The 14067-nt window shown below is 42.5% G+C and overlaps 1 protein-coding gene across 8 annotated transcripts in view; it reads right to left on the reverse strand.

The window, feature by feature from the left end:
• The window catches only part of ZZEF1 (zinc finger ZZ-type and EF-hand domain containing 1), a 128053-nt gene that overhangs the window by 18367 nt on the left and 95619 nt on the right, over positions 1–14067 (reverse strand). For all 8 annotated transcript variants that reach the window (XM_027130730.1, XM_027130734.1, XM_027130727.1 and 5 more), the window contains 6 exons: positions 13127–13296; positions 8926–9076; positions 7373–7512; positions 6761–7038; positions 5568–5742; positions 4947–5079 (listed from right to left, as the gene is read on the reverse strand). In XM_027130730.1, coding sequence (XP_026986531.1) covers positions 4947–5079; positions 5568–5742; positions 6761–7038; positions 7373–7512; positions 8926–9076; positions 13127–13296 — 1047 coding nt within the window. The remainder of the gene's footprint in view (positions 1–4946; positions 5080–5567; positions 5743–6760; positions 7039–7372; positions 7513–8925; positions 9077–13126; positions 13297–14067) is intronic.

Here is a 14067-nt window from a genome sequence, read left to right on the forward strand (position 1 = left end):
AACACAAATCTCTCTGGCTTCAAACTTAGCCATTATATTTAAGGCCAGTTTGCAGCTGAGCACAAAAGTGGTACTGGGCCACCTACCCACCAAGCCACCAAGAGATGCAATTCACATTCCTACTACTCACACAAACAGGTTGTCTCCAAAGGTGTTAAAGGAAGTTCATAAACACAGAACACATGAGAGACTTCCATTTCAGAACAAGCCTGAGTAAAAGGGATCGGGTTTACTCTCTTACATTAAACAACCAGAACCCTGGAAAAATACATGAAACGATGGTTTGCAGACATTGGACAATAGGTAGTACAGGATGATGACCCCTGAAAGAAGGGACATAAACCAGGTGAGCCTTCCAATAGCCCTGGCTATCTGGAGACAATTTCCAGCCTGCACAGCATGGAGTGGAAATCCAAGTCCAGTTTTAATGAACTGAGGAGACAGAGGTCAGAGTTCAGGGAGGTCAAGGCAGCTAGGACTTATGGGACACAATATCACAGAGAAGAGAGATGCACAGAGAGAGGGGTGTGTGGGAGACCTCTCTAGATATCTACAGAGGGTTCCTCATGAGTATTTGGCTGAATACTGATCTACACAAATGTGAGAAGAAACTAGATAGGAAACTACCTGGTTCTAGGAAAGAACTGTCAAAAAGCAGGAGGCAGAACAATTCTTGGAGCTCACAAAGAACTCTGAGAATATTCTGTCTTCTGACCAGTGAGAGTGGAAGTGTCCTAGTCGGGGGCATAAAACTATTTGAAGACATAATGATCAAAAAAATCCCAAATTTGATGAAAACTATAAATCTGTAGATCCAAGGAGCTCTTTAAACCATCAAGCAGAAGAAACACAATGAAAATCATGCCAAGGCACATCATAATCAAAATGCTAAAAAGCAGTGATTAAGAGAAAAATCTTAAAAGCAGGCAGAGAAAGAGACACATTTTGAAGAGTAACAGAGAATGACAGCTGACTTCATGGCAGAAACTATGCAAACCAGAAGAAAAAAGATCAATATCTTTAAGGTGTACAAAGAAAAAACTCTCAGCCTACAATTTTTTACCTAGAAAAATTCATCTCACAGATGAAGTCAAAGTAAATATTTCTTTGGTTTGGCAGGACGAACCAAAATAATGATTTTGTAGCAGCAGACCTGCACTACAAGAGATATTAAGGGAAGTTTTTCAGGAAAAAAAAAATGATACCAGGTACAAACCTGAACTTATACAAAGGAATGAAGAGCACCAGAAATGGTAAATATGTGGCCAAATATTAAAGCTATTGTTTTCTCACTTTAAGATCCCTTTTAAAGTATGTGACTTTTAAAGCAAAATAAATAATGTATTGTGAGGTTTATATCATGTAAAAGTAAAATGTGTGACAACAACAGTACAAAAGATGATGGAATAAAAATACAAAACCTATGTTTCTTCACTATATGTGAAGTGGTAGACTGTTTGAAGACAGACCACGATGAGTTAAAGGTGTATATTATAAACCCTAATGCAACCAGTAAGAAATTATTTGAAGGTAAACTACTGTAAACCCTAACGCAACCACTAAAAAAATAAGATATACTTTCAAGCTCATAGTGGAGATAACATGGAATCATTAAAAAAACAAAAACAAAACCAGCTCAATCCAAAAGAAGTTAGAAGGAACAAAGAACAGATGTGACAAACAAAAAACAAGCAAGAATATAGTAGAGGGGCTTCCCTGGTGGCGCAGTGGTTAAGAATCCGCCTGCCAATGCAGGGGACATGGGTTCGATCCCTGGCCCGGGAAGATCCCACATGCCGCAGAGCAACTAAGCCCGTGTGCCACAACTACTGAGCCTGCACGCTACTGAACCTCATGCACCTAGAGCCCATGCTCTGCAACAAGAGAAGCCACGACAATGAGAAGCCCGCACACCGCAACAAAGAGTAGCCCCCGCTCGCCTCAACTAGAGAAAGCCTGCGCACAGCAACAGAGACCCAACACAGCCAAAAATAAAAACAAACAAATAAATAAATAAGAAGATAGTAGATTTGAACTCAATCATCCTGATAAGTGTATTGAATACAAATGGTCTAAACATCTCAATTAAAAGGCAGGTATGGGCTTCCCTGGTGGCACAGTGGTTGAGAACCTGCCTGCCAATGCAGGGGACACGGGTTCGAGCCCTGGTCTGCAAAGATCCCACATGCCACGGAGCAACTGGGCCCGTGAGCCACAACTACTGAGCCTACGCGTCTGGAGCTTGTGCTCCATAACAAGAGAGGCCGCGACAGTAAGAAGCCCGCGCACCGCGATGAAGAGTGGCCCCCGCTCGCCACAACTAGAGAAAGCCCACGCATAGAAACGAAGACCCAACACAGCAAAAATAAATAAATAAATTTTAAAAAAAAGGCAGGTATTGGGGAGGGATAAATTAGAAGTTTGAGATTAACAGACATACACTACTACATATAAAACAGATAACCAACAAGGACCTACTGTATACCACAGGAAACTATACTCAATATTTTGTAATAACCTATAAAGGAAAAGAATCTGAAAAAAGAATATATATATTGAATCACTGTGCTGTAAACCTGAAACTAGCATGACATTGTAAATCAACTATACTTCCATAAAAAAAACAACAACAAAAAGGGCAGGTATTGTCAGACTGGATTCAAAACCAAGACTCCACTATGTGCTATCTACACCTGAAATGTAAAGACACAGGGAGGTTAAAGCAAAAGAATAGAAAAAGATGCATCATGCAAATGTTAGTAACAACAACAACCAAAAAGCTAGAGAGGCTACCTAAATATTAAAGTAGATTTCAGAACACGGAATATTATTAGGGATATAAAGGAACGTTTCATAATGAAATGAGAAACAGACCATACACGCAATTATAGCTGGATACCTCAACATTCCTTTCTCAGCAATTGTTAGAACAAATAGACAAAAAATCAGTAAGAGTATCGAAGACTTGAACAGCACTGTCAAATGACTTGATCTCAACGACATCTATAGGACACTCTACCAACAACACAGTATATGCATTTTTTTTCAAGTGCACATGGAATCTTATTTGAAACAGACTAAATTTTTGACCATAAAACAAATTGCAGTAATCTAATAGGACTGAAATCATTCATAGTATGTTCTCTGACCACAACTTGCAATCAATAACAGAAAGGTATCTGGAATACCCCCAAATATTTGGAAATTAAACAACAAAATTTTAAATAATCACAGAAGAAAGAAAAAAATCACAAGATGAATAGAAAATACTCTGACCTGAATGAAAATGATAACACAACATATCAAAAACTATGGATGTGGATAAAGCCACACCTAACAGGAAATTCACAGCATTAAAATGCTTCTATCGACCAAAAAAGAAAGGTCTCAAATCAGTGACTTAGACTTCCACTTTAAGAAACCAGAAAAAGAAAAAAAGAGCAAATTAAACTCAAAGCAAGAAGAAATAAGGAAATTAATAATGGAAAGATAGAAATCAATAAAAGAGAAAACAGAGAAAAATCAATGAAACCAAAAGCTGGTCCTTGGCAAAGATCCAATAAATTGATAAATCTCTGGCTAGCCTATGAAACAAAAAAGAAAAGATACAAATTACCAAAACCAGGAGTGAGAAGAGGCATCTGATACCCCATGTGAAATTCAGAGAAATTAAAGATCTACATTTTATAAGATCCAAATTTATCCCATAAGTGAATGGAGAGATATACCATGCTCCCAAGTCAAAAGACTCAGTATTGGTAAGATGTCAATTCTCCCCAAATGCATCTATAGATTCAATACAATGCCAATCAAAAGTCCAGCAGGGGGACTTCCCTGGTGGTCCAGTGGCTAAGCCTTCGTGCTCCCAATGCAGGGGGCTCGGGTTTGATCCCTGGTCAGGGAACTAGATCCCACATGCATGCCGCAACTCAGAGTTCACATGTCCCAGCTGAAAGGACTCCACTTGTCACAACTAATGATCCCGAATGCCACAATCAAAGAACCCGAATGCCACAACTAAGACTCGGTGCAGCCAAAATAAAAATAAACAAATAAATATTAATTAAAAAAAAGTCCAACAGGTTCTTTAATAGAAACTGACAAGCTGATTCTAAAATTATACAGAAAGACAAAGGAACTAGACTAGCCAACAATTCTGAAGAATCACAAAGTTGGAGAACCTGATTTCAAAACTCAGGAGAAATCTACAACAGTCAGGACAATGTGGTATTTGCGTAAGGACAGATATATAGATTAATGGAACGTCACAGAATCCACAAATAGATACAAACATACATGGGTCAATTAATTTTCACAAAGTTGCCAAGATAATTCAATGAAGAAAGAACAGTCTGTTCAACAAATGGTCGTAGAACAATGGGACAGTCACATGCAAACAAACAAACAAATAAATAAATAAGCCTTGACTTTTACATTGCACAGTACACAAAAATAGCACAGACAGTGCCTAGTGCTGAAGCTGAATGATAAAGCAGATTATTTCAAGAGCAGACCTGGGCACATAATGATGTACCTTCACTGTTCTATTGATGAAACAAAATGGAAAGTGACATGAATGCCAATACAATTATGTGAAGTTATTTTACAGTCCTGTAACCGCCTGACTCCATCATATATTTAAATTACCCATTAGAAAACAAATGACACTGGCAAATGAAAAGAGTTAATGTTCAGAACCTAAACATCTAGCCAACTCAAAAACACAGAGCCATGTACACAAAATAACAGTGTGGAAAGGGCCTTCAAAGTGATTCCAATTCAACCACATCACTTCAGAGACAAGCAAAAAGAAGTTCGGGGAGCTATAACTTGTGTTTTAAAAATTCACATGCAGGGGAAGAACCAAGATATCTTAACTGATTTTAGGGTATACAGAGATTGGACAACTGTCTCTCATTCTTAGAAAAAATAATTATGCTTGGGACCTGTCTTCCTCTTCCGGGTTTTGACGTTGACGATCACAGCCCTGTTCTTCTCAGTGAAGTGCTTCAAGATGATCACATTATGTGGTTCGTTGGCATTATCCATATAAACACAGCGGGTCCCCGCACAGAGGACCTAAACATGACACAGACAGAAAAGGCAACTCAGCAGCATATAGAGCACAGTGCCTTTTGCTTGTGCCGCTGACTTCAACAAGCACTCAAGGACAGGGTTCTTCCCATCTCTAAGTCCAGGGCCTGGCACAGGCCTGGCACAGAATTGGTTTAAGTGCTTGCTGGATAAAGCCATGTTTTCACAGTCCTCTTCGTCCCAACCAGTTGAGAGACGTGAAGAGTAGAAATGAGATCAAGGTGAATGCCAAAGTGAACAACTGTATTTTGAAGTTCTCTGTAATTTAATATATTACAGTTACCTATTATTCAAAGCCAAGAAAATGAATCAAATGGCTAAAACTGTTAAAAATGCAAGTTGAACAAACCATCCCATAATCTTGAAAATATACCAATACTGTAAAGGCAAATTATACAACTAAAGAAAAAAAAACTTCCAAAGATATACGCTGTGCACGTGATGAAGAGGACGCCAGGCCTTCAGTGGCGTACCTGGGGGAAGCCGACCAGCACCAGCAGCGTGAAGATGTTGGTGTGCTTCAGCTGGAAGGGCAGCTGCTTGATGCAGTGGTCTGTGAAGGTGGCAATGACGTCACGCCACAGGGGGGCGCTGTTGAGTGACCGCAGGATCTCCGCCATGGAGCAGGCCCAGTCCAAGCCCACGCGGCTAGAAGGCAAGAGCTCCATTAGACAGCAGCGCAGAGGCTCCAAATTCAACTCATCAGGTCGCCACACTCAACGGCAGACCCAGAAGCATGCCAATGAGCCATTCATTATATTAATTTAAAAACTACCAGAATGTTAGACAACTCTTTAACTGATCAGGAGCCTACTCCTCTATTCTTTTTTTCTTTAAATCATGAATACATTGTTGTGCTTTATCAAATGATTTGTCTTCACTGGTTGATATGATCACATTGTACTCACTCACTCCCATTTTGGTGGTTGTTAACGTAGTGATTTTAAAACTGTAAACCCTCCTTGATTTCCTGGAATAAATGTAGTCAAAAACAAAACAAACAAACAAAAAAACTACCAGAATGATGCTTTTCATATAATGATAAGTGTGTGTGGGGGGATATCAAGATTTGTTACTTATATACTCAAGTCTACAGCTATGCTTTTAAAAATCTCTATAAAAGGTCATGCACCATGTGCACTTGTGCACACTCACATTCATGTACAGAAAAAAAAAAGGCCTAGTGGTTAGGATCCTGGGCTTTCACCGCCATGGCCCGGGTTCAATCCCTGGTCGGGGAGCTGAGATCCTGCAAGCAGTGTGGTGGCAGTGGGGAGAATAAAACAGCACCAGATGCATTGATGTGGTACAAGGCAAGGTGATTTTTCCCCCTCATTTTGGTTTTCCAAATTTGGTATTTTGATTAGGTTACTTTTATATAATGAAAATAGATCTATTTTCTTCAACCCCAAAGCCTACACTTATTACTCTCAGGAAAGAACAAACCAGAATATATATCACCAGAGAGTGCCCAGACTGCACAGCTGTCTTAATGTGGGTTTTAAGCGCAGTTTTAATGTCGGTTGACAGTGTTGCTAATAAAACAAATTCCACTCTCACAAAAGATCCCTAGACAAGAGCAGGGAAGCACGCTGAAATTAATCAACAGCCAGATCACTGACCTAAGGAAATGAACACCAAGGTGGGGCACAGTGAGGGTGGCTACCTGTCCAGACACACAGCTCCCAGGCTAAAGAGCAGGTGGGTGGTCTTCCAGCCATCTGGCACAATGGAACTGTCCCCTGCTGCAAACAGGTTGTGTTTGGCTGAGAGGACCTTGGTCACTGCGGCATCTACCTCCACTGGTGAAAGGCGGATGATTAACTGGCCGAGAAGACCCAGGGTGAGGTGATACGTTTCATTCAGGTGGCCTGCATTTGAGATGACGACCTGGAACATGAGTGGGAGCACGTGCTCCAGGTCTATCAGGGGGACTGTGGGATCCTGTCGAGAGAGGAGAAGAATCTGTTCAATACAAAAATCTATGTAACCACACCAACTAAACACTCCATCTCCTTCATATATTATTTATAACTGGCCTGGTGCCAAAGGAATTATGCAGTGTCTTTCACAAATGGCTTAGGGACAATAGGCTGTGAAATAAACATTCTCAGGTATCATCTTACAATCCTACTTGTAATTTATAATCCTACCCCAGGGATACACAGATGACTGCAATTAACAGTTAATTTCAGTATATGGCTTTCCAAAAATTTTTTCTATGCATAACACTACCCACCCCACCCCCCCTTTTTTTAAATACCAATTTGTCTCTTACCGAGTTTAAGGGAGGTAACATGGCTGCTAATAATCCCAAAATCCTCTTCTGGGAACACTCAGCAAACACCTGCTCAGGGCTTGGAGTAACTGCCTTTTCCTCGATGGGCTTCTGAGATGATGCTTCTGCATTTTCAGCATCTGAGTTGTAAAACACCAAGCTTTGAGATTTTGCCAGGTTCTATATGTGTATGAAGAGGCAAGTAAACCACTGCACTGTTCCTGTGCCACTACAGAATCAAGCTGGGACTTTAAAAACCTATTGCTGAACACGTCTTACTCAAGGTCGTCTGTCCTGATCGCCCTGGTTTAAGGTTGAGCCTGCCCTCCGATCTCTCCCAACCCCTCTGCGCTCTCCATTCCCCTGCTCTTTTGCGCTCATGGCATTTAATTACCTTTTAACACACCATATTATTTGATATTGATTGTTTACCGTCTGGCTTCCCTTCTAGATTTTTGTTTTTTTCAATGATGTATCACAAACACCTAGAAATGTTTCTGGAGCACAGCAGCTATTCAATAAATACTTGATGGATGAATAAACTGTATGTGAACCAGGATGCTCCTCCTCAGATGGAATCAGACCAGAGTGGATTTTGATGACCTGGATTGACATGGAGTCAAACTGTTTTCTGGACCTTAGAATTATAGGCCCTGCAGAGATAAGCGTCAGCCCCATCTGAGAGCTGGCCCCACGGACGGGGCAGGATGCCGGCGCTCACCCCTGCCTGTCACAGAGCGGCCGTGTGGGGAGGATCCCGCCTCCCCGAGCCGTCCTGGACTGGGCTGACGTTGCTGCCGCGCTCCTTCTGCCCACAGCGCCCCCACTCATGGCTCCTCAGTTGCCCTGAAACAGCCCTGACCTTGCGCTGCCATCCCCAGCAGATGTCCGAGGGCCTCCACAGCAGAGTGCACAGCCCCTCTCCACTTCCACCTTCCAGTGCTCCACTCCCTCCCTACATACCTGCCCCCCAGGGGACTGCCTGGATTCTCTGGGGGTTCCCACTCTGGGGCCTTTCTTTGCTTGTGTAGTTCTTTCTGCCCTGAATGCCCTTCCCCGCAGTAGATCTCAGCACATTGAAGGTCCCGTGCAGGCCTTATTTACAAGGGCTTTACACTGACACAACCTGTTCCAGCTACACACCCATCACCGCTAACACCCACTTGGGCCTCTCTCCTGGACAGAAGCACATCCCAGCTCAAATCAGTTACACACACCTTTGTCTTAAACCCTCCCAGACTGTCAGCACTGTGAGGGCAGGAGCTATGTGTCTATCTGTCTGACTTGGTCCCTGTTTCAACCCCAGGGCCTAGCACAGTGCTTGGCACATAGAAGGCACTCAGTAAATTAGGGAATAAACAAGGTAGGAAAGCAGGCAAGATGAAGAAAAGGTGACTTTCAAAGTGTTATCAGTACCATCTGATGTAGAACTGAGAAACCATGCACCCTTGGGTGCTAGCCAATTTTAAATTGTGTGCAAGGAGTAAGTCAGGGACGGGTATGCGTGCACTTTAAGATGAAAGAAATCAAGGTAACTGTCAAAGAGTCTTTACCTGGAAGTTCTGTAGGTGCACAGACATCTGCAGGTGAGTCTGAAATCTGCGTCTGGCAGGAAGGACCCTTCAGTAACGATGCAGCTCCCCCTGCCTTGCTCCTCTGCTTACAGTCTAAAGGTCTGACTTCCTTAGGGGCATCCCTCTTCCCCTAAAAGCAAAACGGTGAGTGTAAAAGAATTAAGGTTTCTTTCTTTAAAAAGTTTACTTGTTAATCTAATACAACTTTTAAAATCACTAGCCAATCAGTCTTCACAAACAAAAGTACTTTTGAATTAGAGAATGCCCCTCGTTTCTGATGATAAATCTGTACTCTAATTAAGACAGTAATCACTGCATCACATCCCCCCAACACCTTCCAAATGCCGCTCTGTCAGAGCCTGCAGTCACATAAGCAATGGCTCTGGTACAAACCTCTAACACATTCTATTTATCTTCCAGAAGCCAGGTATAGACAGTTCTTCTCTTGGGGAAAAAGAAAAAAAACAAAGGTGTGGATTTCCTTCTAGCACAGTAAGCTGACTTTACACCTTTGAGAATTCCATTTTGGCAGAGAGACTTATAAAGGGGGCCCTCATTGGAGCTGGGAGGGTTTTCTGGGCTCAGGAGTCTGGCAGTGAGCTGCCCACACTGGCAGGGTGACAGTCCTTGACCTGAATTTCCTTAGGAGTCACTCAGAGTCACCCCAAGAATCACCTGCACTCCCTGGGCCCTCAGGGTACTTTTCCTTGCTGTCACACAGGCTTATATGTGGAAACCAGGCCAGGCAGGAAGGCTTCTGTGCATGGTGGAGGCACCCTAGCTCCAAGGAGTCTGCGACTGCAGGACACTTTGGAGCCAAAGATGGAGCGTTGTCCAACACTAAACACTCATGAGAAGATCCTGACATCTCCCAGCGGCAGCTGACTTATCCTCCCTTCTCCAGATACTGTAACCTCAACATCAATCCTACCCTCAACACCCCAAGAAGAAAGTGGCTATGAGATTGTCCAGGAGATTTGCCCGAAGCACATGACAGAACCAAGACAGAATGGAACTTGAATCTAAGCTTGAAACTGATCACAGCACCAGTTCTGTTTGACCACAGGATGACTGGAGCTTTCTGAGGTTTGTGTTAACCCTGCATCGAGCAAGTCCATCAGCGACATTTTTACAACAATACACTTTTTTAATTAAGGCATTCTCTGTATTGCCCAAGATACAGAAGAAGAAATGGTAATGGAAGAGAAAATGTGGGTGCTTGAAGAGTGGACTGGAAACTGGAGTACCATTTACTTGGCTGCCAACAATGAAAACATGGTAAGTGAAAATGGACCACTAAGGATGAACTTCTGCTTATTAACGAGTCATCCAATGGTGACATTGGAGTCACCTTTTATTGAAGGGTTAATTATATGTGTCAAAGCTTCAGCCTCCTTGCAAAAAAAACCCCGTGGCTATCTGGTTCAGCATGCTCTACTCAGGGAAGGACTATTTATACACACTTCCTGATCACAGGAAGGTAGGTATTATTTTTCTAGTCAACACAAGTAAGGACGGATTCATGACTTCCCTGACGATGGCACTTGCCAAAGGCCATGATCTGAGCCCTGAAGACTACGAGGTTTTCAAAGAAAAGACAAAGAAAATGGCTGTTCAAGTCAAAAATATCATTAAAGTCAGTGACACAGATACCTGCCCCTGTGACACGAATTAGCGACTCCTCCCCCGTCCTCATGTCACTGTCGGTTTTTCCCTGTGTTAAGTCAGCTAACTGCTTTCTGCATTTGGAAGATAACACATCTACATCATGAATCGACACATTATCAGCTTCACCCACATCAAGACAAATGTGCCTTTACTTTCCACCGTGTCCCCTACCTTCTCTCTCTCCTATGAAGCTGAGATCCATAGACCTGACCTCTTTTCCCAGCTCTGTTCCTGACTTGTTTCTTGATCTTGGATTTCTCAATCTCTATGTAAGTTTAAATACAGTTATTTAATAGAAAAAAAAAAGATTGTCCAAAAAGGGGACCGAGACTGGGAGAGCTACCTGCCTTGTTAAAAATGTACCCTCTGAAAAGATCTCCAACACTATACTCTCTGTACTATGCGGCCCTTTGTGGAAACAATATAATTCCAAAGTTCTGGCTAATAATGTTAGTCTTGATCTTCTTTCCTGTTATCACAGGACTCCAAAGAGCCACTGCAGTTGCACCACATGGCACTCAAGAGGGTCTCATTACTGGCCAGAGGCCGTTGTAGACAGATGATGTCTCTGGCTGAGACTGCTTTCTCAGTTGTTTAAAACAAAAAGTATCTCTAGACATTAGAGGGAAGGAGGGACAATACCCTTAATACAGCCTAGGATTGGCTAGAAACATGCAGAAGTTCAAAAACAAGTGATTTGTACTCAGGGCCCAAATAGGATATGGTTCTTAGGGCCATTGTAGTGGGGACGTTTGGGTTCTGTTGTGGGCACAGTGTTGGAAACTGCAATTTGCTAGAGAGAAGACTAAGAGCCAGAGGCAGAGGCAGGGTACCCTGGGTATACCCAGCTGCTGATGGGAAGAGGACCCAAAAGGTAGGGATACCTCAGGAATAAAAATAATGCCCTGGGAGATCCTTAGAAAAAGGGTGATTCCAGTCCCTAGGCAGGGAAAGCCTAAGATAAGCCTGAAACATCTTTTTGTATCAAAAATTAAGAAAGTGCTCAAATAATAATGGAGACATATCAAAAGGACACAAAAGCCAGCTGGAAGTTTCCATTGGCCAAACACGGGACAACATGAGCATCAAAATAAGTAATAAAAGTAAAAGATTTTAATCCATTGAATAAAAAAAATTCACCGAGTCCATTTTCATATAAATAAATGAATAAGTAGATACATGGGGAGCGCTGTGCTGATGGGTAGCATAAGATGCTGGGAGCTCACAAGAAGATACAATTATTCCCAGGCTCAAAGGTGAAGACAAGACTGCTGATTTATCCTGTCTCTGCTGATAACGTTCTTTCTGCCCCACCATAATCTGTGGGTGGGTACGATGCTGCCTGGAGAAGGGGTTTTGTGGTCAAAACAGGCTTGAAGGTTATTATGTCACTTGTCCTGTGCTGGCTCTCTGGCGGAATGAAGCTAATAGAATTTTCAAGTTTTTGCCAGCTACCTTTGCTTTTGCCTTCCTCTAAATGACAACAGGATCCCAGTGAGCTATAACCACCAAATGGGGATCCTCCACAACAGAGACAGAGGACAGAAACAGCAGCAGCTCTTGAGGCAAAGCCAGGGGCATTTACAGCACCAACTCAAGCTTTGGAGGCAGTATCATGGAAGCTCTGCTTGCTCTTCCACAGAACAATCTTAATGTCACTGTCACAGGTTCCACCTGGATCCAGGAAGACTTTTCTTCAACTTACACAAGCATATGCAAACTACTCTAAACTACATATGTAAACTACTTGATAAGTAGTAAGCAATTAGTATCACCTATTTGTTGGCTGAATATAAAAACAGTTTCACATATACAGTGTTCATCATAGGTCAGGAACCAATCTCTTCAGGTGCATAATCTTGTTCAATTCTTATAAAAACCACAGGAGGCAGGAAACAGGAGTAATTAACACTGACAGGGAACTTACTATGAACACTGCTTTTCTTAGAAAAATGTTTACTTATTTATCTATTTATTTATTTGGTTGTGTCGGGTCTCAGTTGCAGCATGCAGGATCTTCGTTGCTCCGTGAGGAAATCTTCATTCCATCATGCAGGCTTTTCACTGTGGCATGCGGGCTCTTCAGCTGTGGCATGTGGGATCTTAGTTGTGGCATGCAGGATCTTAGTTGCGGCATGTGGGATCTAGCTCCCCAACCAGGGATCGAACCCAGGCCCCCTGCACTGGGAGCATGGAGTTTTAACCACTGGACCATCAGGGAAGTTCCTGAACACTGTTTTAAGCACTTTATAGACATTAATTCAATGTATGTAATGCATGTAAATCCTCACAACAATCCTAAGGAATGGGTATTATCATTATTATCCTTCCATTTTTACTGACGAGAAAACCAAAGCGAAGAGATTCGGGTGACGTGCCCAAGGTCTGACAGAGGATCTGCACCCAGGTAATCTGGGTCACGAGCCTATACCGTTAACCTCTGTGTTCCAGTCCCTCGTGTGAAAGCTCTGAGCTCACCTGTGATTCTGCCCAGGGAAGGATTGTTACTTACACTGCGGTGCACAAATGGGCCTGCATCGGCTGGCTCCACAGCAGCCTGGATGGCTTTTTTCTCTGGCTGCTCCTCTGATGTTTGGGTGGGCACAGCGACTGGTGGGGCCTGCTTTTCTGAAGTAGAGTCACCGTCTGGCAATATACCAAGAAGAGCTAGAGCTTTAAGACCTACATGGGAAGCAAATAAGAGAATGGTTAAAAGTTTTATAATAAGGACTATTCTCTGCAAATGCCATAAATCACTTTGCTACTATATGGAAATACATGGCTGAGTTCTCCACGAAATGAACCAAAGAGTACTCCATCCAACCTTCCACCCTCCCACCCCCCTCGCCATGGCTGTCCAAATCTCCTCAGCTCCTGATTTCAGACACCGGAAGTTTCGATAGTGGGGGATACTTGTACTTTATTAACAACAGAGGACAAAAGATACAATAGGATTGTCTGTTTAGAAAATCATAAACATTAAAATTTTGTAGTAGCCCCAAACAGCCACACTTCTAAATTTCCACTGGCAAATAGATAACAAAATAGCTCTGAAGTACTGGTATTACCCACCTGCTACTTCATCCAAGTCTGATTTCCCTAATGTTTATTAGAATGGGGAGTTAGTCCATTATTCTGAAAGGAATTTAAATTACTCAGAAGTTGAACATTCACATTATTTTTCTCCTTGGCACCCCTCAGTAGATTCAAAGTCATCTAGATATTTTATTAGTCCAACTTTTTTTTAAAAATATTTATTTATTTACTTATTTGGCTGTGCCGGGCCTTAGTTGCGGCATGCAGGATCTTCGTTGCAGTGTGCAGGATCTTTAGTTACAGCATGCGGGATCTTTAGTTGTGGCATGCGGGCTCTTAGTTGTGGCATGTGGGCTCTTAGTTGTGGCATGTGGGACCTAGTTCCCTGACCAGGGATCGAACCTAGGCCCCCTGCTT

Source organism: Aethalodelphis obliquidens, unplaced genomic scaffold (genome assembly GCF_003676395.1).
Source record: "Aethalodelphis obliquidens isolate GAN/ISIS:26980383/991018 unplaced genomic scaffold, ASM367639v1 scaffold38, whole genome shotgun sequence".
Classification (NCBI taxonomy): Eukaryota; Metazoa; Chordata; class Mammalia; order Artiodactyla; family Delphinidae; genus Aethalodelphis; species Aethalodelphis obliquidens.